Source organism: Rhopilema esculentum, chromosome 21, assembly GCF_057945365.1.
Source record: "Rhopilema esculentum isolate cy_ngs chromosome 21, ASM5794536v1, whole genome shotgun sequence".
NCBI classification, from domain to species: Eukaryota; Metazoa; Cnidaria; class Scyphozoa; order Rhizostomeae; family Rhizostomatidae; genus Rhopilema; species Rhopilema esculentum.
Genome location: NC_142835.1, coordinates 10,779,790 through 10,804,734, shown reverse-complemented (window position 1 = coordinate 10,804,734; position 24,945 = coordinate 10,779,790). Strand labels below are relative to the sequence as shown.

Here is a 24,945-nt window from a genome sequence, read left to right as displayed (position 1 = left end):
TTTATATTCATGTAGTGGCTTGTATGTAGAGTGGATAGTCGTTGGTCTGTATTATTGTCTGACGGCTGACTGCTCTTACTGATAGCCACCACATGAATAAAATGCGATTCTATCAATGTATTTTTTAATGAATCCGAAATCAAAAGCGTTCATATTTGAGGTCATGTATGTCCAGGAATAAATGTGCCGTTCTTGGAAAATCATTTTTATCAATCCTTTCCAGGATACTTTCAGGATTTTTTTAAGAAGAAGGGATCCACTGAAGCTATGTTTTTGGCAAATACATCTATTTTAAACTGACATAAATCTGCAAATTTGATTCAAATACAACCAATTTATCAATATAACTTGTTTGTATAACAGCAAATTTTAACTTAAGTTGTCATTAACTTTGAGTGCTCTTTTAGGTAAAGCTTAATAAAATGATCAAAATTAGATTCTATCTATTAAAAGGCCAAAAAGCTTTGAAATCAAATTAAAAAAGGTATAAAAGTAATGTTAAAGAATGTTCACCTATATAAGAGTTCTAATTTCATGTACAAATAACTTCCATTTACATATTTATTTACCTTTATCTTGTGTATTATTTGGCCATTATTTAATGGGATGGGATTTTTTTGGAGGGCCATTCCTGACCACTTTGTAGCTATGACCAACCTTTCTCCCTGCCAGCCGCCCCTGACTTTCATTGTGATTATAAGGGTGTTTTTCAGCAACCTAAATGTGCCACCATCACATCAGATTGGCTCAGTTTTTAAATATTTACAGAACATTTCCCAAAGAAAAGGAAATGGCCCATCAACAGCCACTGACAAGAGAAAATGCTGGCACAGAAAATAAAAAGCCTATAAATTTACCAGAAGTTAGAAATATTGATAAAAACGGAAATATGCCTCGTTATGATAATGACAAACAATCGGATTTCATCATGATGTGAAATTCTTAGATTTGATATCATAAATTGGGAATTCCCCTTCGGAAAGCCCAGTTAACTTTGGATGTTCCCTTTCGATGTGTCGAGTCGAACTGGCCTTCTCAGCAGTCTCGGTGTACAGCGCTCCTGCTTGAGTGGTTGCCATCAGTAAGTTTCACTTATTTTATCAAAAAATACTAGCTTACTATTCATTCAGTAATTTAAAGATATTGCATGCTAATACAAAAATAAAAATGATTCAGTAGACTTCCTCTCGACCCGCGCACTAAGTATTCTGTAGGCCGCACTGCTGGCCCGGCAGGACATTGCGTTCGTCAGGTTGTTAGAATAATATATATATTTAAAAAGTATACCTCCGTATCCTTGTCTTTATTCTTATAAAACTTCTTGCGAACGTCCTGTGTTCTTCCACTCATGCTTGTTTTACTTTTCTACGCAACAGCGTCGAAGATATTTTATCCAATCTATCTCACTTCAAATCCTTCCCAATGTGATGTTCTCTTCCCGCGACATGCCTTGCGAAATTTGGTTAATCACGCCTGCGCAAAACACCTCAAACCAGCCGCTGTTCAAGGGCATGGCATATGCACATACACGTTTGGAGGAAACTAGAGGGGTATTTTGGTGAAAACTGCAATCTGCAAAATTTTCCCTCTTCGCTTACATTTTTCAGTAAAACTCGTGAAATTCAAGAAAATTTTCACAATAAAAGGCTTTAAAATATCACGACCCCCATGATTCCAAAAGCGCCTATACCGCGCAGAGCTGCGCCTTCCGTGTAGGCTGTGTCCCTTTCCTACGAAACCAGGAAATGATTTTTACACATAAAGTTCTTTGCGGAGAATTTAAAGGCTTCCTAAAAACACAAATCAGTGAAGGATACAAGTTTTGATAAGAGCCACAAAGAGTTAAATTACTGCTCGGATCAAAATAAACTGAAATGCTAAATTGCTGCACGCTGCGCTCGCAAAGCATCAATGTTGACCAGGACCCTTCAACACTCCTTTTTTCACAAGAAACCTAAGAAAATAAGAAACTGAGTCCTACTATCAACTGTTCAAAAATCCTTTTTACAAAGATGGGTTTAAATAATTCGTTTCAATGATTATTAGGCACCGATTTCCTGTTTAATTGTTAATTGAAATAGATAGATCGAAGAAAGAGCTCCTTGTATTTCATATCATCTCATATTTTGTTTCTAAAAATTACCTTTCTAGCATTTGGTATTTAAAAACTATTAAGAAACTCTCAGCACTGAAATCAGCTTAAAAGATAAAAAACCTAGCACTGATCTCGAGCTTAGTTACAGTACATCGACAATTTATTGTTTTTCCCACTCTACTGCAAAAATGTATCGATAAAATGATGTTTTTTGCCATACCAAAACAACAATACCTCTAATAATACACTATTGCCTTTATTAACCCCGGGGGCTTATTTGCGGATAGATATTCTCAGATGGGGTCTTATCAAGCAAGGAACAAAAAATATTACCAGGTTAAATTTTTTTCCTTTATTTAAGGTCGAATGAATTTGCTTAAAAATGTAGATATATTGGGATAGACCTATTGCTCTCGAGGCTATACATCGAGATTATAGACAATTTTAGAGTTCATGGAAAATTACTATAGGGTTGGGGCTTATTCGGAGGGGGAAGTTTATTAAAAGGTCTAACTGTTATTGCAGAGTTAAAGATATAAAATTGAAATGACCCAATATATATCTGGCTATCTTAAATTTTTCATCACTTTTTAGAATATTGGAATAAAGAAGCTGCCCAATCAATCCCTGGCTGCAGTTTTATTTCACTTAGCTTTCATAAGACAATCCATTTTTGTAAATCTTGTACATATGTCAGTTAATGTATCTATGTATAAACAATGTTAAGTTATTGTATTAAATAAATAATTTGAATGTTAATTGGTAGTTAATTAATAATTATTAGTTAAAAGGTCCTTCAGTAATTCATTAACGTTTATAAAAAGTAAACCAATCTAGTTTTTGACCATCATTTTAAGATTGGATGGATAATTAAGTTTATTGTGCATTATTCAGTAAAAATGCTTTTGGAGTTTAAAAGTACTAAAGGCAGCTAAAATGGTAGCCTGGGTGCCAGAGCCACATAAATCCGGTCGCGGAAGTACAAGATAAGGGTGGAGAATCACAGGAGCACCTTCTCAGCTAGAAACTTCTCCGTTTGGCCTTCTGTTTATGCCATCGAAATTTTGTGACTCTGGCACCAAGGGTACTAAAATAATGGAAATGTTCTCTTCACTTTTATCATTAAAACTATATAAACATACAATTGTCCTATTCATTGGTAGTTGCAGCAGTTAAAATAAGTTGACGTGAACGGCTAAGGCTTTAAATCATTGGTAACTCAAATGCATTTTAAATCAGGGTTTCAATCAATGTTCTAAGAACGCTTTTGATCACGATGGGGTTCTCTAGGTTCAATTGAATCGCCTGCCTTTAGTGCTGCCGCAGCATCGGGCCCATTTCTGAAATAGGCCTAGAAGAACACAGACGAGAGTTTTCCTGAAACTGAAAAGGCCGAATAATAGGATTTTTGTGATACAACAAAAGGCCTGATTTGGGCTTATACCAGCATTGCTGCCATTCACACATATCGGTAATTACATCTAGCATATTGTTATGTATATTCCTGGCAATTTTAGAACCTATGAATATTCTTTTAAAGAGTCTACCTTCAGTCGAATTTTATAGTATTCAATTCAACATGATTGGCCTGGGTGGCAAGGCTCTTCAAAACGAGCAAAATGCTGTATGTAAATAGTAAACGAGCAAAAAGTTGTTCAATTCATATACAATCGGGTTTGGTACACGAAGTGTTCATAGAAACACCACATAAGGCAGTAGGTGAACCGAGACCTCGTGATAGATAGATCGAGACATTGACATAGAAAAGAGAAATGCTTCATTTTTAATACCAAAGATTTAAAAATTTGTTTAAAGACTCAAAAATTAGAGCAGCACTTTCCATCTAACCATTTACCTCCAAAATTCATACATATTCTACTCAAATTCCAAAACTACCAATCGCAAAATAAGCTTCAAATGGAAAAACAGTTCTCGACAAGGAAGATTCCTTTCGGTGATGCAATATGTCGTCTTAACATCAACCCTGCAATTATCAAAAATCCAATGAAGCAAATTTTTCAAAAATCCATGAATAAAATGAATTTTAGTGATATCATTCCAAGACGAAGGAAATTTCTAAAAATTGTCCTAAAAAATTTCTTGTATTTACGATCTTGCTATAGAGTACCTAAGTGAAGACGTCACAAAAATATATTTTTAGAAATTTTTAATTTTGATTACATAACCCGAGCAAGCATTTTGAAATACCTCTATTTGTGAAAAATAAGTTGAATGTGGTACAAATTGGCAGAGATATGACTACATAAGCACAGGCTGTTTCCCCATCAAAACTGTTCAGAATAACAGTAATCCGTTAGCAAACTTGAAGTCTATCATTGGCCATATCTCGGCCAATTTGGAACATACCTAACTGATTTTGCTTGTTTAGAGGTATTTTATGCTGTTTTTTCAGACTATGTCGTCAAAATTAAGAAATTCTAAAAAAAGAATTTTGATTACGTCACACTTCGGTACTCTATTATTCTCTGGCCACATTCTATGTATGCTATCCTTTATGTAGTGATCCTCCTCCCCAAGAGCAGATCGAGAAATGCTGGATAACAGGCAAGCTGTTTGCCAATCAAACTCTTTGCCTCTTTGTAACATGGGTCTATCATTTTAGGAGACGTAGGGACCAGTGCCCTTCAATCATTTTCTCAAGTTTTATTTGGCCAGAAGCAAAGCTTTGCCGTGTATACAAAAATCGTCACACTAGCACAGGTTCTATCAAATAACAGTAAATTGGTCTCTGTTCATTACTTTCAAATATAGGTCCATATAACTTGTATTGAAAATAACTTCAGATTATGTGGTTCAAATTGAAAAATTCTAAAAACGAACCTGTAAGACGTAATCATCTAGCCGCTCTATTGAAATCTTACCCATCCCCATATCAGAAAATCCATAATACAACCTTGAAGATTGTTTAAGAAGTCGGCGTAAGAAATTGATACCTTAAATGACTTTAAACTACTTATCAGATCATATTAGCAGGCAAGGCCATTTTTCATACGTAGATTTATTCTAATCACGATCCTAGCACGAAAGTATCTTTGGAAAGAGAAATGCAGAAACGAGGTTTTCTGTCACGTGCATCTTTTTCTCAGAAGTGAAAAACATCGATCTAGTTTGGTTCCTGTCAATGATACTTTATTTCCTTACCTGTTACTCTTGACTGAATGTGGACTTTACAGTTCTGGAATTGGAAAGACGTGTTAAAGTCAGCCAGAAAGAGATTAAATTATTTTGTTTTTAAAAAGATAGGCTATCAATTTTGTGTAAGGATGCATAAAGATCTACAACCTTTTGGTATTCTCATATATTACTTAGGCAGCCTTTCCACTAGCCCGGGTTAAAACAAAACCGGGTTAAAAGTTATTCGTTTTTAAGGTGAGTCAATGCCAATGGAAACGGCATTTTTCTTCGACCCGTTTTTAATCCGTTTTTGATCGTTTCCACTAAGCCGGATTAAAATGTATTCAGGGTGAAAAGTTGTAAGAAAAATCAGTATTTGCATCAATAATCCTTCAATTCCCATTTCCATGGTTGTAGGCCAATGGAAGCAACAAAACTTTTTTTAAGTTTTATACGAAATTTATTAATGATTAAAATTTTATAACTGCATTGTGCTAACTTTAATTTCGTGCTTCGCACATGTTTTAGTTGGCAAATGGCGTTTTACACCTGTGCCAAATGGCCTGTATACGCTAAAAAAACCTATTGGATGTTCTTCTAATCATACGAATGTTAAGTGAACTGAATTGTATGATTACACCATCTCTCGTTTTTAAAATAGATTTCAAGGAGCAAAATGCCAATATTTGGTATAGAAACGATCATATAAGGTGTAGTCGTGCCCTTGGCCAGGGGCTTTTATTATGGAAAGGGGGTTTGGCGTTCCCAACTTCTTGGAAAAATGCCAGAAATGAATGTAAGCCCTTCATTGTATTCAGATCTCATTTAACTTTTCCAAAAATACAATATATTCTAGCTTTTCGCAGTAAAGCGGCCTTCCCCATCACTTAATGTGTTGACAAATTGCTTCTGGAACGGAGATATAAGGTTGCCTTTGGTTCTACTCACCCTCGTGTTTAACGATAAGCTTCCAGAATGTTCCATGTTGAATTGAGATTTCTTCGCCTTTTTGCACAGCGGTCCTGCAAACATAGACAGCTTGATCTTCGAATTTTACGTGCTTGATGTGAAGGTGCTTTTTCTTTAAATCAACTCGCCCAGTGTAATTTGCGGATATAAGCATGTGTCGATCCTCAAGCCTTTGAACAACTGCACGATTCGAGTCATTGCGATACCACTCCACGTAACTATGGTTGGTGTCAAAAGTGGTGCAGTCGAGAGTTATTTCCTTGCCATATTCCGCAATGACATCTTCGTGGTGCTCCTCTACGAAAATTAAAAATCTATGACCAACGATTGTTTTACTATACAAATGCGTACCAAGGGTCACTTGCATTTATAAAAATAATAATAATAATAATATAATAAAACGAATATTTATACAGGATAGACACTTCAACCTGTTAAAACAGCTGTTATATGTGTCCTGTGTCGGGCCTTGGAATTTTTCATTTTGCAAGGAGAAAAAAATAACTCTTTTTCACTGACCCTATTTATCAGCTGAATCTCAATGTTTAATGGAATTCCTGCTAGTTGGAAAAATTTTTCACATTTCTCTTTGGTGGTCCAAAAATAATGTATCATATGATATAAACCTCTCGTATCTGAAGATAGAATATTTTTAACGTTCTCTTTAGTCTCTTCAACCATTAATTTCGTCTTTTCCAACTCCAGTGCTGGCAGGAATCTCTGCTTTATAGAGTTCTTCAACGTGATATCATAATTTTTATTTTCAGAATTGCTTACTCTAAACCGCAGAAGTTTAATTGCTATTTACACTTTTACTTTGAACGTGCAATGGCAAATGAAAGATTTTAGGCATGCTATGAACAGTGATCAAATTATAGTTATTTGGTGGGAAAAGAGCGTAAACTCATGTGGCCATACACCAACCAATTTGAAACACATTCCATTGATTTCGCACATTTCATAATTCACTTACAAGTTATTTGTTTGAAATTCAAAAATGCCAAAAATAGACCTTTGTGATGCGCATATTCTTATTTTGAAAACGTGGTTTCTGGTTCCAGAAATCAACTATGACCTAAAAGTCGATGTTAAGTCTTGTAGTTTCTTATCGCCTTGGAAAACTTCGAAACGCTTTGTTTCTCATGAGTTTCTTAATTATGATATCATTAATTTTACATTTAATGGTCAACCAATCTAAGTCTTTTTGTAGGCATCAATCACTCTCCTTCTGGCTATCCGGGAAAGGTGGCAGAAGGTCTCGAAGGGGGGTGAGGGGGGATACCTTAGCATGTTTGAAGGTAAGGGGACGTCTCATTATTTAGGGGAACCTTTTTCTGAAAAAGTGCCAAATTTTCGGTATCAATTTTTGAATAACTTGACGAAATATGGATACCATTTCAAGAAACATTCAGAAACACCAGAAAAAAACAGTCAGAATTGAAGGAATACATTTTGAAGTCCTCTTTAATCAGCTAAAAGGGTGTGGTCAAAGAGCGTATTTAAATCGCTTACCTTTAGAATTAATGCTTTTTATTACATTTTATGATATTTTAACCATATTCAATAACGTGCGCAAACGTTTGGAAATAATGGGCGTTTCCCATTTCAAAAAGGGCATGGTCTCGAAAAAATTTTTGTATCCGACTCTAGGGCCCCAGCCAGGACTTTGCCCCAGGGCCCAGGCCGCCTCTCGGCGGCCCTGGGTGTGGGCCGTTCGTAATAAAGTAAAAATAAGGGTGCAGCAATTGGAGACAGTGTGCTGACTTAGCCGCAAGTCATTGTTGGGGGTGGGGGGGGTGTGGATGATCTTGACGGCCTGGCGGACAATTCTCTGACAAAGAGTTCTTAATTTCAGAAACACTAGGACATGGATTGTTTTGAGTACATTGATCAGAGAGATGGAAAAAAGGTACACAGCAACGTTTGGTCTTTTTATGCTTTGTTCTTTTTATTAGGAGTTTTCAAAATCAAGGGTCATTTTACAATTTATATAGTTTTTAGATGTAAGGCATTCCAGTTGATTGGGGGTCAAAATGTGGATCAAATTTGGAGTCAAAAATACACCCACCTTGGGGCTTCGTACTCATATCTTGAATTGTTTGAGTCCTGTTGATTCCAATCAATTAAAATTATATATTTTAAGAGCAAATCCAATAAACCGCATTAAAACCCTCGCATGACTAAAAATTGTGCTTGCAATCGACGAAGTAACTAATTTTATTATCAGCAAAGACCCAGACTGCAGAGGACTATTTTCTCGTATTTGTTGACACCAGCGTTTACAGCCGAGAGACACAGGTTTTTCATTGTTGTAATTCTATTTTAAATGTAAATCTTACAAATTAAGTCAAATCTTTGTTGTATGGTTTGCAACGACGGACCCTCGTGGATCAAGGTAAGAATATTCAAACTTATGAAGATGGCCTGCAGCAGTTCGCTTCTTCTTCCAATCAAGAATGGCGACAACCCTTGAAGGTTGCAAAATAAACTGCTTCGGTTTGGACATATATAATAAGAGACAGGCTTACCTGGCGCAAACTGAAATGGAGCTTTGGCTAGAAGACCAGGGACAAGCCCAAGAAGCAGCAGAACATTCAACATTATCACAAAGAAGCTTGCTTAACGTCAACTAGGCCCAATTGCAAACAAACATGCTAGCCACAGGGCATATCCATGGGCATAAACGGGAAATGGTCCTTCATTAAACAGGATATCCCCACACAGCACGAATGCCTTATTGTGGTACACTTGAAGTTTGAGGACAAAAGGGGGATATTGTAACGCGTTGTTTGCCCTGCAGATCGGATCAAAAATTCAACTCGAAAAAGTCTCGAATGTTTGTTATTTCGAACGGTTTTCAAATTAAATTAAACAAATCAAATACAATTCTTTCCATTCAACAAAAAAGTTTAATAACAGATTTTAAAATTATACGAAAACAACTAACAATTATTAAGTTAAATGTACGGTTAAAATTTCAATTAAATGTTGCCAAGGACATTGAGACAAACCCAGAGGTTTTCTGACCCAGTGTCCTTTTTATTAAATTGCTAATACAATGATACAGGAACACTAAAGTTTGAATAAACTGTGATATATACTTGTAAATGAAAAATACTAAGACTACGAGCTAAATATTACGAAGTTTGATTTCAAAACTTTTTAAACAGAATAAAAAGAAAAAAGAAAAATAAAAGAAAGCAAGAAAAAAGGAACATGGGAGGGCATGGTGGTTGAATGACAGGATTGATTAGTAAATGTATTAGGGAAGGGGGTAAAAAAAATTTAAATTAAAATAGAATGTTATTTTGGAACTTTCTAATAGTGTTGTAGTAACAATTTATAGATGAATTATTAAACAGTTTTTTGTTTGACATGGAGCGAATTTTTAGTTGGATTTGATTCCATATTTTGATGACAGTAAAGGTAATGAATTTTTCGACATCTTGTTGTCACTAGGGGAAAAAAGAATTGATTTGTGGTGGCTTGAGTGTCGTCAGCAAAAAGATGAAAATTAAGTATTCTGGAGCGAGAGGGTAGGTCATTAATGTAAAGAATAACAGGGAAGAGAAGAGGACCCAGAACACTTCCTTGGGGTACTGACTCTGTGTGTGATAATTTGGGGTTCAGACAAAGTGCCGTTAATGTAAACTTGTTGAGTTCAACTTGAGAAGTATGACCTTTGAGGCAGAACCTCTTATACCATTGTGTCTGCGTTCAACTATGTGGTCAACCGTGTCAAATTTTTCCATTATTTTCCCTTTTCTCTGAATAAATACTTCAACTAAGACAATGTAACTAACTGACTGGACACAACCTAAAACAAATAGATTGGGACAGAATTGTTTTTTAATTCTATCGAAGTTCCCCCCACGTCTTGGTGTATAGCTATCTTTACCCACACATCATCCGAGTGAGCAGGGGCGTAACTTGGCCAATGGGTTTGGGGGGGGGGGGTGAAAAGGATTTCTGCCCTGCAAAACTGAGTGGTGCCCTGCAGACCTCGTAGCAACGGTTGTCTATAGGTTACTAGAGAAAGCTTTACCAGTGTACACTGGTCTTTACCAAGGACAAACTTCTAAGCAATAAAAACAAACTTGAAACTTCATTGCCTATGAAATATCTATTTCTCTACGTGAGCGTAATTTTTTTTCATTCATTTCATTTAATGTTGGTTTGCAAAATACAAGCTAATAAACAGCAAATTGGGGGGGGGGGGGTACATGATATAGACAGCGCAACGAATTTTAGCCCAGGGGGACTAAGAATCAAGCTTAGTGAGGTAGGAGGACCCAACGTGGTTGGGTCCGACGTGAAGAAAATTTTTGAAATTATACCTTGTAAAAGGGCTAAAAAGCATCTTTCAGACAAAAATTTAGCAAGATACTATTGTGCTAAAAGAAGTGATTGTTTATTGAAAATATTATTGTTTATTGGGAAAAATAGGGAGGGGGAATATCATGCTAAAACTCTAGTATTAAACGTTGGGGAAGGAAAGAAACGGTAATCTTTCGTTTCAGATTGCACATAGTTGTGAATGACAGAGGAAGATGTTGTTTTGATTTGGGGAATTTTTTTTCCTGAACAGAAATGTGCAGTTTCTTGTATCAAGAAGGCCATGTTTACACATCCAAAATTAAAATATTGCAATGATGCAGAAAATGATTTACTGAATTAATGCAAATAATCTTACTTCTTTAACAAATACACAATAAAGAGCTTTAACTTACGACCTTGATTTTGAATCTTCACTTTAGCGGCGGCAGGAGAACGTCAGAAAGAGAAACGGCGGCTGGTCTTTATCTTTATCTTAATCAGCGTCAAACTAGCGTCTAAATTACAAGTTCTCTAAATCTCTAAACTAAAAGCTCAAATTTATATAAGATTAAACAATAGATGGTGCAATAAATCTAAACATCCAATAAAAGTTCCAGCAAAGCAAACGTCCAATAGGAAAAGGGGTTCTTGTTATTATTTGTCCAATCATAAGGTTTTTCTTCGAGTTTCACTTCTTGGTGCAATCCCTGACGGCCAAAATATACCATGACGTAACTTGTTTTGAGTTGCATGTCGTGGTGCATTCTCTCGTAATCTCGTCGTCCAATGACGTAATGTTAACTATACAACAAGGGGCATGGCCCCCTTCGTCGTGGGCCTTGCTGTTGTTTCATCTGAGAATCCCCGGAAATCCTTTTACTTTGTGGAAATCTTCTACTCTTTTTGCAAAAGTGAATTGCCTGTCGGTAACAATACTACTTTTAGCAAAAGCAATTAGTAAATCATTCTTGTTTCTAGCAGATATACTTTTATAATGCGTCTTGAGATGGTCGCTCAGGCCGGTATTGTAAACCTGGTTTACAGTATTTGAATTTTATGTAGTGGCAAAGTAAACAATCAGGGTAGAGAATTAAATAGCTATTATAGCGGCAGTTTCTACCACACCACCCAGTAAAAACGGAAAAAATTACAAATATCGACAGTGGTGCCGTGGAGGGGGTAAGAGGGGCTCAGGAGGGCTCAGCCCCCCTTACTAAAATTAAGAGAGATTTTTGGGGGCTCAGTCCCCCTTAGCAAAGGCCAGTATATGTTTGGTTGGGCTAATTCTTAACTAGACATGATGAATAAACCTTTTCCACGAATGAGCAATTAGCGTTTTAGAGTTGTTTAATAGTTTGAGGGATTTCATATACATTACAGAGAATCTTTAACACAGAGTCAGGAAAACATTACGGTCGCACGGCCACTGACCGGAGGAAGGTCTACGAAAAATAATAGAAGCTCCTGTGACACACCCAAGCCGCACCCACTTTCTATTGTTTTGTGAGGAACCTTTGCCTTCGGGGATGTTTTGTCTGGAGAAAGGTTAACATCTTTTTCGGACTCTGCTTTAACATGCTTTAACATATTCAAGGTGTGTCCATAGGTGTGGCATTGGGTGTGTCATTGGGTGTGGCTTCTACAGCACAGCCCCCTTGCTAACCTTTTAGGACGGCACTACTGGATATCGAGTAACGAAAAGTCAGACTGCGGCCAGTGTATGCAGAATTGCGAATCCCAAACGGAAACACTTTTTTACTTTCTTCAGGGAAATGCAAATGTTTCTTTCCGTCATGTGATAAAAATTTGAAAAAATCTAGAATCGGATTTTGATGACGTAACCTCAAATGTAACCTCACTTTGCTGAATAGCCTCAGTGTGATGCGGTGATAGGTTATTTTGCAATGGGGTTTTCGCTGAGCCGCTTGAACACAGTGTCTTTATTGTGTTTTTAAATGTATTCTTTAGTTGCGTGACAATCGAGGTAAGTGAAATGTGTTCCTTAACCATCATATAAGAGTTAAAGTAACTTGTTTTGTACGTGAAGAATAAGAGAAAAGTAAATCTTAGATTGGAACCGAAAGCTAAACTGCCTGCCAGGGGGGTTAGCATGGATCTTGCCCGAATATTGTAGCTTCATTGCCCTAAGGGGCCTGAAATTCGATAATTTCTTTCTGACTGTCTCCTCGGCCTCGTCTATGGGGCCTTGAAATCGGGGTGTGGCTACGCTTGGCTGCTTGAGCAGCCTGGATACCTATGCGTATGTTATATTACTAAGGATACCCTCCGTGAAAAGATCAATTTTCCTTTTACCATTGTTGATATTCGATTGTTTTGTGGATCTATTTGCTACTAGGCAGGGGGTTTATAAAGTCAAAACGGTACAAAAATAATCAACGTTATGACCAAGGGGCAATTCAGCAGTGGCGGAAATTCAAGCTTCCATTTGGGGGGCCCAGGCCTACGATTTTTCGACAAGATAACATCTTGGATCATGTCTGATTTTAAAGAAACTGTACATTTCGATAAAAATAGATGATTTTTTGACGGAACGCCATAATTAAGTAGCAAGAAGCACAATCCATTTATGATTTTTGATATCAAGATCGATTGTAAAACCTCTTAAAATGGGGGTTTTACAAACGTGAGTTCTTTGTAGGCAGAAATTCTCAAAAATACGGCAACGGCAGATAAGATCAAAATTCTTCTTTTTATGGCAATGATACGACTAAGGGCTAACAGCAAGTTCGACAAATAACGACACTGCTGCAATAGGCACGACAAAACTAGCGGCAGAGCTCCAAGCAGTACGGCAAAACTTTCGACAAGACTACTCCTAACTTATGAAACAACCCTTTATATAACCTAAGCAAACCTCAAAATAATAATTACGTAATACAAAAAACATATTTACAGACGCTGATGCGATCACAGCGCAATGGTGCAATTGTCACGTAATACTGTCCGTTAGGGAACCCTGTGTCGTTACACGATATCTCATCTTAAACAAATGATGATACAAGAGGTCGACCGATTGCACTTTTGACAAGTCGAACGTTTATTTTATGCATTTTATTTTGTTTTCGTCAGTGGGAAATACGTTTGAAAATAACTTTCATTCGGAAGAATCCGATGGAAATTTCGGCTAATCTCTACAAAATTGAAGTTAAATACACAATTCACAAGCAGTTTTGATTTTGGTCATATATTTTTTGTTTGATTATTTAGTACTGGCTAATGCTTCATCAGCTATGCTATGTTCAAATTTTGCAAACAGGACAAATAGAGGTTATAGAGGCCCCTGGGGTGAAAAGGGAAAATGCAGAACACCTGCGAGCGAAGCGAGCAGAAAATTTGACAATGACGCCCCTTAGATTAGCTTAAAATTCCTTTTCAGAACGATTTCTTGGAGTAATTTCAACAAGTTAAACTGTTGTCAATTATCTGACGAAAGCATGAATTTTCCGACGACATTGCTGATGGGGGGGGGGGGGGGGGGCGATCCCCTCAAATCCCATAATTTTTGCCACTGATTCACTCTTGTAGAAGTAAATAGCGTACTATATTTCAACAAAACTGAGGCCTACCGCACGCTAGCAGTTTTTGTCGCCAGCGAAGGCGATTTTTGTCGCCAGCGACGGCGATTTTTGTCACTGGCCACTGAAATCACTAGTCTGCGGGAGAACATCACAAGACTTTAGTCGCCAACGACAGAAACAAACAAATATTTAACATGCTAGACTTTTTTTGTCGCCAAGGACTAAAAACTGATAATCGCTAGTGTGCGAGGCTCAAAAACAAATTCTTGTTGATAAGCAAATCAAAGGCACTTTAGCCGATTTGTGGCGCGAGAAACCTTGCCTGTACGCCATATCGTCTTGACAATATGACGATAGGACGGCACAAACTGCAGCCGTGGCTGAGCTTGCTGATGCTTTTGGTGCCACGGGTGGGTACTACTGCCCTCAGTTATTTATAACCTCATTTCAATTAATATGAACAAGATTTCTCTCTAATTGCACTAACAAATTTGCACTTCGATTGATATATCCTTTAAGCAGTATGGGTTGCCCTTAAAGCGAAAAATCTCGTTCGATGTATTAACCATGTGCATGATATCCATGTGTTGGGTTCTCTAGAGTAAAAAAGGGAAGAAAATAAAATTAAGTAGCTTAATTAAGGCCAACCAAATCTAAAATTTTGGGCCTAACTTTTTGCAATTAAATGTGACCTGGTTGAATAATCAAAGATCGCAATATTTTCGATTGTTTCTGTCTAAATTTCCCATTCCGTAATTTTGGAGGGTGTCCAGGCACATGCATGGGTTATAAAAAATTTTCCAACTCCTCACCTTTTTTATCGAGGCTCATTATGAGAAAGAGACCAAAAATCATTTTTTTTATCCCATATTAAAGCTTACAATCAAAGTTCAGCACTCCAACATTTAGACTGGTGCGTTGTGCCTGGGAACCAGCAATCAGGCTGTCGGGGACGAGGGAGGAGGGAAGAGGGAGGGGGGAGGAGGGAGGAGGACGGAGGACGGAGGACGGAGGACGGAGGAGAAAAACGAAAACTTAGGGAACGCCTTTTTTACCGTCACAAAACACCCTTATACCTAGTTCGAACGCCAGTTTAACCAACAGAAAATGCATATTATTAACTTTAGATTACACGAAGACGCTTTCAAAATCATAGGGCTACATCACAAAGAAAATGCTGTCAAAATGTTACACAACCAGTCGTTTGTATTTTAGTCGCAAAGCGTGCCGGTTGCACAAGAGCATTTAATTATCAGATTTGCCATGGCAAGACGTTTTTCTTACGCTATCCATTTCAATATCGCTATCCATTAATCACAATGACATTTGTACCTCTGCAAAAATCAGTAAATTTTTTTCCAAACGACCTCTTCCTTATCGATTAATCGAACAATCCTCTCATACTCTCGTTCATAAATAACGCTTTTGAACAATACAAGCGCGGGCAGTACAACAGGCCGTCATTGACAAGCGGACTTTGGACATGCCCTAGACCCTTTCTGAAAAAAGAATAAAAAGCAACTGCTAGTAGGGACATATCTACTAATTTAAAGTAATATTTCTTTCATGTAGCGAATGGTTAACAATTTTTACTTTTTCAAAATAGCATTTTCATTTTTACTGTTGCAGTTCAAGAACAATGTGTGATTATAATCAGATTAATATGGCAACCGAGACGAATTTGGAAAAAAATAACAACGAACTCGGTCACCAAGGTTGGACACAAGGTTGTTGCTGTCAAACTAGGTCCCCAAGAAGGGTGTCAAACCAATGTATCGCAAACATCTTGTTCATTGTGACGTTTATCGTCATCATTGGTCTTGTGGTTCATCTTTACACAAGACAACAACTGGTAATTGTTTCTCAAAACATATTTGATGTCTATTTCAATGAACTTATACTTTGCCAAAAACTCGATAATGATAGCTAGTTAATTGGGTTGCCAAGTGACATTCAAATCCGAATAGGGGACAAACTTTGGCGCTTCTTGTTTTTAGGGTGTTTATTGAGCTTGCCCTGAAAGCGACGTTTAATGAATGTCTTGCTAATATAGCAAATTCACTGGGGATCAAGGATTTTCCAAGTTTATATCTTTTTTAACGGTTTATATTTTCATCATAAATAATGTATCATTCTATCAAGTGCAAAAGAGGCTTCTATTTTAGACAAAAGAGACTAGTATTCTTGGTACATTGGCAATTTTAGGAAAAATTTATCACTGCATATCATGATGAAAATTGGAAAGGTTTGGGCTGGGCCTTTTAGTGCAGGAGATTAGTGCAGAAATACAGCAGGATTGTGCAAGTGATACAAGCACAAAAAAATTCAGAAAACACAAAGTTTGATTCGCTGAACAACATGTCATAAAGACCCAAATCATAGCTTGCCCCTAAGTTTGAATTTTAGACTGGGATACTCTGATCCAGACCCCTAATTGTACCGTTGACCATAAGAGGAGAAGGCCAGACCATTGAAAGTTGACATTCACAATAAAAAGGCAGTTTAATAACCTGAACAACATGTGATATAGACCCAAATAATATTTTGCTCCTAATTTCTATTTCTCCTGAGAATATGAAACAGTCACAAAAGACACTAAGCGCTCTTACTTTGACTACATTTTGAAATAAACTTATATAGATATGCTCTGGTTCCCGGATGGTAAACACGAGAGCCTGTTTCCGAGGAACGAAGTGAGCTAAAGTAAAAGAGATTGTAAAAGGGTGCGCAGTAATGTGCTCAAGTAAAACTTTTAATCTGTCATGCACTGAAAAGTGTACCGGCAATGAACAATGAATGAACGTAGTCAACTATTATAAGAAGGTTATCATTCAATTTACTGAGTTAATGACCAATGGTACAATAAGGGGTCTGGGCCAGAGTACCCCAGTCTAAAAATAAAATTTAGCGGCCAGATATTATTTGGGTCTTTATCGCATTTTGTTCAGCTTATCGAACTTGGTGTTTTCTGAAATTTTGGTGCTCGTATCACAATTTTTACAATTCCTCTGCTTATCTCTCTCACTATTTGAAAAATTAAAAGGAAAGATATTCAGGAACAAAGCAACACGACGACGTGAATCCAATGTAATGAGATAAATTTGCAAAATAAATTTATATTTAAATACATAAATCTTTAATATTACTCATTGCAAGATTCACAGAATCCGGCGGACAGCCTATCCTGCGGTTCTTCCTTCTTACACATTTTGAGAAATTGTTGCTTACCAGGCTATCAAAGTTCTTTCTCTTTGTCCACAAGATCACAAATTTGCAAAAAATGCAAAAACTTTGCCAACCCTGGCCATAAATAGCTTTAAAATTTTTTACTTCAACTGTTTATTGCTCGAAAAGTTTTCTATCGAAAAGCTCTCACGAAGGTGGCTATCACTGCACTTTAGAATTTGCTATGCTTACGTAAATGCAAGGAATAAAATCCGTAAAATTGTAAGTACCATTTTTTATTCTTTAACGCTTGTTAGTGAAAAAACTTATGATCCTACCTGCTTGCTTACACTAGCCTGAATTTCGACCAAAGAAGGTCTGGTCCCATAAACCAACCCAAACAACATCCACAACAAGAATGAGCAGAACAGAAAGGACCAAAGCTGCGTCCAAAAAACCAACAACAAAAACTGCCACACAATACAACGTTGTAACATATGGGCACATAGGTAAGTACCTTTATTAGTCATTGTTAACAAAGTTAAACCAGTTAAACCCTTTATAGAGTTAAACCAAGTAATAACGTTAATCCCAATTTACGTCGAATACGCGCATTGTTTGTAGAAAACCGTGCTCAGGATTGGTAATCAGCATTTTTTGTTGATTTTTACACTTAAAGCTTTATAACCTAGAACAGAATAACTGATCGGTCGCAAAGAGTTTTTTTTCAATTATATTTTTAAAAACGTAGCCAGAAATAGGCACTCAAACGTCACAAAGAATCATTTTTATCCTATCTTTGAAAAATATATTTCAAAGCAGCTTGTTAAGGCTAAATCTAATACGAAGAACTCGAACTCTTCAAACCAAACATTACAGTCTTTCTGCACACACTAAAAGCAAAATCTAGTAATGCGTAAAATATAAATCGTCAAAATCTTCATACATGCATGAGATAATTATGCAGGTCAGATTCAGAATCTTTGAGCCTTTGGCACATTTGGCATTACGACCTACAGGAAGACTAGGTCTCTATTATGAACGACTTTTTTATTACGTACTTTTTTACAGAGAGAATCTTATTAACATTATATACAACTTAGATGAATCTTCTTTTGGCATTACAGTGTATGCACACTTCGTCCCAAAGGCTACACAGACGCTCGGTAAGTAATCTTAAGCTATACTAAACCTGAATCTTAAGCTATACTACTGTTTTGCTATACTAAAGCCAACCAAGACCAACTGATTCAAATTACCATTGCATATACAAATCATATAAACTCGATGTTGCATATGTATTCCTTGCAAAGGTCACAAGTGCAATTTAACGATGAAAATTCTGAGGTTTTTTCTTGAATATTTGTTGAGTCAGAGAATTTCTTGTGTATTTCTTGAGTCAGAGAGTAACTTATTTCGTTTGTTATTGAGCTCGAAATTGATGATGATGATTATGACGATTATGACTATTAGTTACTCTTATGATTGTGATTTGTTTATCATCTTATAGAAAAAATACAGTGGGACGACAATCCGAGGCATGCATTTGCCTCTCACGACGTCACACTAAAAAGGAAAAACACAGACATCGTATTTGGTGTTCCTGGGGTTTACGACCTCTCCCTCATGCTAGTTCTGCAATGGCGAAAGCCTAATGCTACAGTTACCATAGAGGTACTGATAAATTCGAGGGTTCTAAAGGTGCTCAAAATTGGTATTAATGGAACATTTGCTTGCAGGTTCCTTCTGAGAATCTTCAACATAGATGAAAGAATATCTTTCAAAGTGGCCTCAGACCGCCCCAAGCAGTGGATAGTTAGGCCTTTGGAAGCTTCACTAGACATTGTCAAGGTTGATAAGCGAATCTAGATCCCCGGGGGATCTACACAGTGCCTAACCATGTTTTACCCAACAGAAATTTTTTTTCAATAATTTCAATCAGACCATTTTACCCTTTTCTGCGGCACATCAGGTCAAAGACAGGAGTCCCCCCGGGAGGGATCTAGACCGTATCACACATTTTTCAGCTATATTGCTATTAATGAATTACCTATACACAAACACATACCGTAAATCCTCAAATTAGCCCCCTGGGGGCATATTTATTTCTGATATTTTTGGATGGTGGCTTATGGGAGGGGGAAGGCTTATAAAATTATTATCGACATTATGAAGACATTATTGGAAGACCTTGTTTATTTTAGTAGGAATTTCTTTATGAGCATTTAATTAATGACTACCAAAAGTATGAATTTGTTGTGGTAATTCAATAAAACGCCATAGGCAACTTCAGATGGCAAAAATCATCAAATTGAGGGGTCCAATTTGAGAATTTACGGTAGAAATGGGGGCTTATTGGAGGGGGTTGGGGGCGTATTGACGATTTGTAGTTCTAGGGTGGGCTCATTCGAGGGGGGAACTTTTTCCAGGGGAGGGGGTGATTTGAGGATTAACGGTAGGCGTAGCGGAGGCTAAATGTTCAGGAGGGGGGCTTTATGTAGGTATTATTGAATATTGCTTCTTCATTAAGATAAAATGGCCCAAAGGGGCTTGAAATTCGATACGTTTTGCCTGATTAGGAGGGCCTGTCGTCAACGCCTATGTTAGGTCCTGCCAATAAAATGGTTACGAGTCCAAGAAACTACCATTAGGGGCAAATGGAAGATCCTTCGCTGCAACACGTAAGCAGTAAATAAACAATATGCACCAGCAAAGGGTCTTTTTTACTAGCATAGGTTTATAGAGGAACCAGTTCTTTAAAAGATTAAATACTTTTGTTATGATGAATAGCCTAGTTTTTACAAGCTTTGTTTTTATTTGTTCTGCATCTCAGCTTGAAGGTACATAGAAATATCAAAACATGGAATTGAACTGTTACGTAAAGTAAAATAGAACTTTCCACCAAAAACACTTTTATTTCTATTTATTTTAATATCAGAGAACACGGGTTCTTCAGTCTGACAGAATAGCAGCATTAGCTCTAAATTTTCTCAGTTCAATTGCCTTGAAGAAGTTTCCTTCGGGTCGGGTGGGGGTTTGGGTTGCAGTAACAGTTCAAAAATCTTTTACAGTCTTTTTCAATCATCGAGCCTTAACTCTAATACACTGTGTACCAGGACTTCTTTATTTGGTCTCAGAAATATAGCTAGAAACTAGTAACAGGAAAATTTTTTTAGCGTCATTCTTTGCCACCGCAGTTGTCTACAATACTTATCCCCGGATTCATGAGGCTGTCGTGCCCAGGGTATAATTCTAACTGCAGAAAACTTTCTCTATCTAGATTGTCTCAGCACTAATTTCTTGTTTAAAATGTAGAAAAAAATAATCAGATATTTGACTACTTCTTCAGAACCAGAGCGTCCTTTTTTGCACTGGAATTCAAAACATGGACCTGAATACGAAATTCTGTGCAGCTAGAACATTAAAAGAAAACAATAAAGAAATGCTTTCTTCTTTGATCATTATTCTAATCACATTTCACCCGAATGAAAAAGGTCGACTGCATTGACGATTGAAACTGCAACGATCAGCTGATGTGGCTGATTCACCTTTTTTATAGAATATGACAAGACCTATTACCTAAGTCGTATTTTTGCCATTTTATTGAATTGTAGGATATGAAGGTTTTGGTTCACAAATATAGATCCAAATCTCAGACCCGCCGTATTAGGAGGTGGGGGTAATTACCCCCACTTTTGTCAAAACTTGTTTCTTTCTTTCACCTTTAAATTGATTAAAAATCGCTAGGTATGAGTAAACATCATATTTCCTAAGGAAAATTAACGTGGTACAAAGCACTGAAACCTAGCAGAATAGGCGTGGTCTCACTGGCCACGCCTGTTACCCTTCCCGCAGTAGCTGGCGCCGCCATTGATATTTAACTACCTACAAGTTCTTCAAGTTACATATTCGAGAATCATATATTTTTGCGCTTTACTAAAAAAATCTAGACGCACCAAAACCGTTATAAATTTACAGCCATAGTGCAAATATTTGATTTAAGGGTCTTGAATGCTTTTTATATAAGGAACCACTTTTTAAGGAACCTACATGTAGAAGGCCGAAAAGTTTAAAGAACTTGTACTATCAAAAATGAAATTCCTAAGGAATTTTCGATTTGAAGAATTTTTATTACTGCAAACATCAAGAACTAAAAAGCCGGTTCCATTTATTTGCAGCCAATACTTGCATAGATTGTTTGCTTTCGTGTGTCAAGTGCTTCATTGAGTAATTTCCGCATATGCTGTTTCGCCCCTTTCTCTATCAAGTGTTAAGGCTTATTGTAGTCAAAACACCGAAAGTGATATTTTCACTAAACATAGCCTTCTTTGGGTCTTTGCTCGTGAGTTCTTTGGGCAACATTCAAATATTTTATATTTTTCCTGTTTCTGTACTCAGGGGAGGATCCAGAGCAAATTTGAAGGAGCGGCAGTTGGTAGTGAGGGCGCTGAAAATTTTTCAGAAATTGGTTACGAGAGTAAGCTGTATACAACAATTTCAGATATAGACAGGACATATAGCCTGACAATCTGACATTCAAGCTAATGTTTACTTCCTCAACAGATTCTTGTAGTAGGGAGTCTAGGCTTTCATAATCTGCCAGGTGACTTTTTTGAAAATGTCTGATGTCACGGGATTGATGACGTCATTTAACGGTAAAAAATCAGACAAAATCATTGCTAGCTCTTTACTGGATTGTTATTTTTTGACGCAAATTACATATTTTGACGCGTTTCATTTCAAGCTTTTAATCGATGTATATTTAAGAATGATTTGCAGCCATTAGTGTTTTTATTATGACGTCATCAAAAAATTGCATGGCGTCATCAAAGATCTTATTGTCATTAAATGATAAGTTGGCATAACTTTGCATTAATATGAGGCTGGTTGTCAGCAAAACCATTTCCTCAGTAATTTTTTCAATCAAATAATTAGTATTTAGATCATTTAAATTACGTTTGTGCGATCTGTAGTAGCCAAAGTTGTACTATCTGACGAGTCAGTCACTTCTTCCTCCGTAGTTGCAAAGTCTTGCTCCCACTCTGAACCGGACAATAAGTTCTTTGCATCTGCATTTGACTGTTGCACTAAGTCGGAAGAATGTCTTGAAACTATAGGCTATCCAAGATGCCCTCGCGCTGGGCTGAAGGTACATGACTTTCTTCAATAAGACTATCTTCTGCTGCGAAATATGACCATTTCATCAATACTCAATCTGGCGTTTTCTGGTGGTAGATTTACATTTTACATATGGATTTGACTCCTTGCACATGAAATTAAGAAGAACAGGTTCATTTCCTTGTCACAGTACACCTTCAGGAGTTGCAAGATTAGAGCTATGGTTTTGATGAGATGTGCAAATGCCTTTTCGAAAGAGACAGCCTTGCCAGTCTCTAAACCTTGGTGGTCTTCGTTCATTATTGAGACTGCTTTCGATGTTTTCTTGGATTTTTAGACGAACGACAAAGTAGAGATGAGTCATCAAGGCAAGTGCATAATAAAAGTTTAGAGCAAAAGATACTCCAAGATAAAAAGGGTTTTTTACAATGATGCAAACAAGAGAATCTAATAAAACTTGCTTCCAAATCATTTCGAAGCGCTGAGGGTCACAGGCTCCAGAAAATTCCATTGGTTATAACTTACGTAGAAAAAGCGCCGGAGACTTCAAAAAGCAAATAGAAGTTCTTCCAAGATGTAACTACAAATAGGCTGAAATCAGAATGATTTTGCATGCTAACTCGAAAGATGCAAAAGTAGTTGTTGTTGCGAAGGATACTGATGTGTTTGTGCTGCTTGTCCATGCAATGCAGAAGTGCAAACCCACAAATGAGTGGTTTATGTGCATAAACAACAAACAAATCGTCGAGATTTGAGGCATCACTGAAACTTTTGGTTCCAAAAATTGCTGTGTTCTTTCACAGATCCATGGAATTATGGGCTGAGACTCTCAGAAAGAGTTATCGCCGACGCAAAGACATTCGCGAAATTGTAGAACATAGTGGAACACTATATTAAAGCCGCTTAGGGACTAGGATTCGTATTTATCAAATTTGAAAACAAAGTCATCTGCAGCAGTTCCACAGATCCACAATCATTCAATCAGAGAAGAATTAAATCGTGTCAACTTAACAAGGTTATTTTGGCTACATTCTTTCGATGCAATTACTACAAGACATGTCCCAAAAGCATGCAGTTGAAATTCGGATGACATACTTGATCGTTTAAAGTCTAAATGGTCCGCAGGAAAGCAGCTTTCCCATCACAAAAGAAGTAAAAAAGACATCCAAGGTGTGAAAAGAAAGCTTCCTTTACAGCACAAGGATATGAAGATGACCTAGAAGATGAATTTACCCATGAAGGAAATCATGCACCTTCATACCCAGCGCTAAAGACCTATAGTGCGAAGACATCTTGGACAGCCTATAATAGTGCGAAGACATTCTATTCTTCCAACTCAGTGCAACAGTCAAATGCAGATGCAGAGAACTTATTGTCCGGTTCAGAGTTGAACCTTTCTCTTAACCAGGCAATAATGCCTTCCGAGGAAGAAATGACCCACTCGTCAGGTAGTGACTACCTTATTCGAACTTCCTTGGATATTGCGGTTCGCACAAATTTAATTTAAATGATCCAAATACTAATTATTTGGACGAAAAAATCATCATGAAAGAAATGCTTTTGCTGAAATCCAGCGCCATAATAAAAAAGTTTATGCAAATGTATCATTATATGGCAGTAAGATCTTTGATGACGTCATGTAAATTGTTTGATGACGTCATAATAAAAATGCTGATATTGGCAAATAATGCTTAAATATACATCAATCGAAAGATTGCAACGAGACAAGTCAAAGTATGTAATTTGCGTCAAAAAACAAATATATGAAAAATCATTAAGACCAAACAATATATGATTTTACTTAAATTTAGTTTCTAAGAAACTTTCAGCCAAAAGATGCATACACATCACTTGACATTTTTCAATTTTATTAGAGCTGCAAGATCTCCACTCATTTTGCCTTGGGTGCGCCTAAACTGTTCATCCCAATTTAGTTTTTCATCAATTATCACATAAAGGGATTTTGCCTTATCTACTCTTTTTATGTCACAGTTATTTAGTTTCAGCACTTCTGGCAGGTAAAGGTCAAGATTCAAGATTTTAAGTGGGTGCCCCATTATCATGAATTCCGTTTTTTGTGATTGGGGTTAAGTTTATTCACCTTCATCCAGTCAGAGCGATTCAAAAGTTCATGATGTGCGTCTTCAACTAGTTTCGCTATACCATACGATGCAATCGTTATATTGGTAACGTCATCATAGATGCTAGTCCTGGAGAATTCAAGACACTTTTCCAAGTCATTCAAGTAAATGATGAAAAGAAGAGGGTCCAAAAAAGAACCTTAGGAAAAACCACAGGCTAAATTTCTGGCTTTTGAATGTTGACCATTCAGAGTTATTAGTAATCATCATGATCGACCGTATCGAATGCTTTTTAAGATCAAGAAAAATTGTAAGATTTACATTGCTGCGATCAATGTTTGTTCTCGTGGAGCATAACTTCCGATAAGCTGCTTAGCTGTATGTAATACTTCATTAGGTTAAAGAAACTCAACAGCTGATCATGCGTTTGCCGTTCTAGCAATTTTGAAAACACTGAGATTACAGAGATTGGCCTGTAGTTATTTAGATTAGTTTTTGGTCCATATTTTAATATTGAAAGGAAATC

General features: G+C 36.9%; 2 protein-coding genes across 4 annotated transcripts in view; one reads left to right on the top strand and one right to left on the bottom strand.

Annotated features, from left to right (window-relative positions):
* The window catches only part of LOC135684226 (importin subunit alpha-3), a 30,079-nt gene extending 28,609 nt beyond the window's left edge, over nucleotides 1-1,470 (bottom strand). Inside the window, exon 1 of the mRNA XM_065199680.2 lies at nucleotides 1,288-1,470. Coding sequence (XP_065055752.1) covers nucleotides 1,288-1,350 — 63 coding nt within the window. The 5' untranslated portion in view covers nucleotides 1,351-1,470. The remainder of the gene's footprint in view (nucleotides 1-1,287) is intronic.
* LOC135684227 (uncharacterized) lies at nucleotides 741-24,862 on the top strand. 3 transcript variants are annotated; one of them, XM_089114744.1, is made up of 6 exons: nucleotides 981-1,081; nucleotides 2,690-12,500; nucleotides 15,685-15,907; nucleotides 17,576-17,729; nucleotides 18,348-18,386; nucleotides 18,731-24,862. In XM_089114744.1, the coding sequence occupies exons 3-6, from the start codon at nucleotides 15,695-15,697 to the stop codon at nucleotides 19,087-19,089; spliced, it is 765 nt and encodes a 254-aa protein (XP_088970870.1). In that variant the 5' UTR covers nucleotides 981-1,081; nucleotides 2,690-12,500; nucleotides 15,685-15,694; the 3' UTR covers nucleotides 19,090-24,862. The 3 variants fall into 3 exon arrangements, with proteins under 3 accessions (XP_065055753.2, XP_088970870.1, XP_088970869.1); XM_089114743.1 differs by lacking the exon at nucleotides 981-1,081 and having other exon boundaries at nucleotides 1,595-9,276; nucleotides 9,322-12,500; XM_065199681.2 differs by lacking the exon at nucleotides 2,690-12,500 and having other exon boundaries at nucleotides 741-1,081.
* Nucleotides 24,863-24,945: the final 83 nt, after the last annotated feature.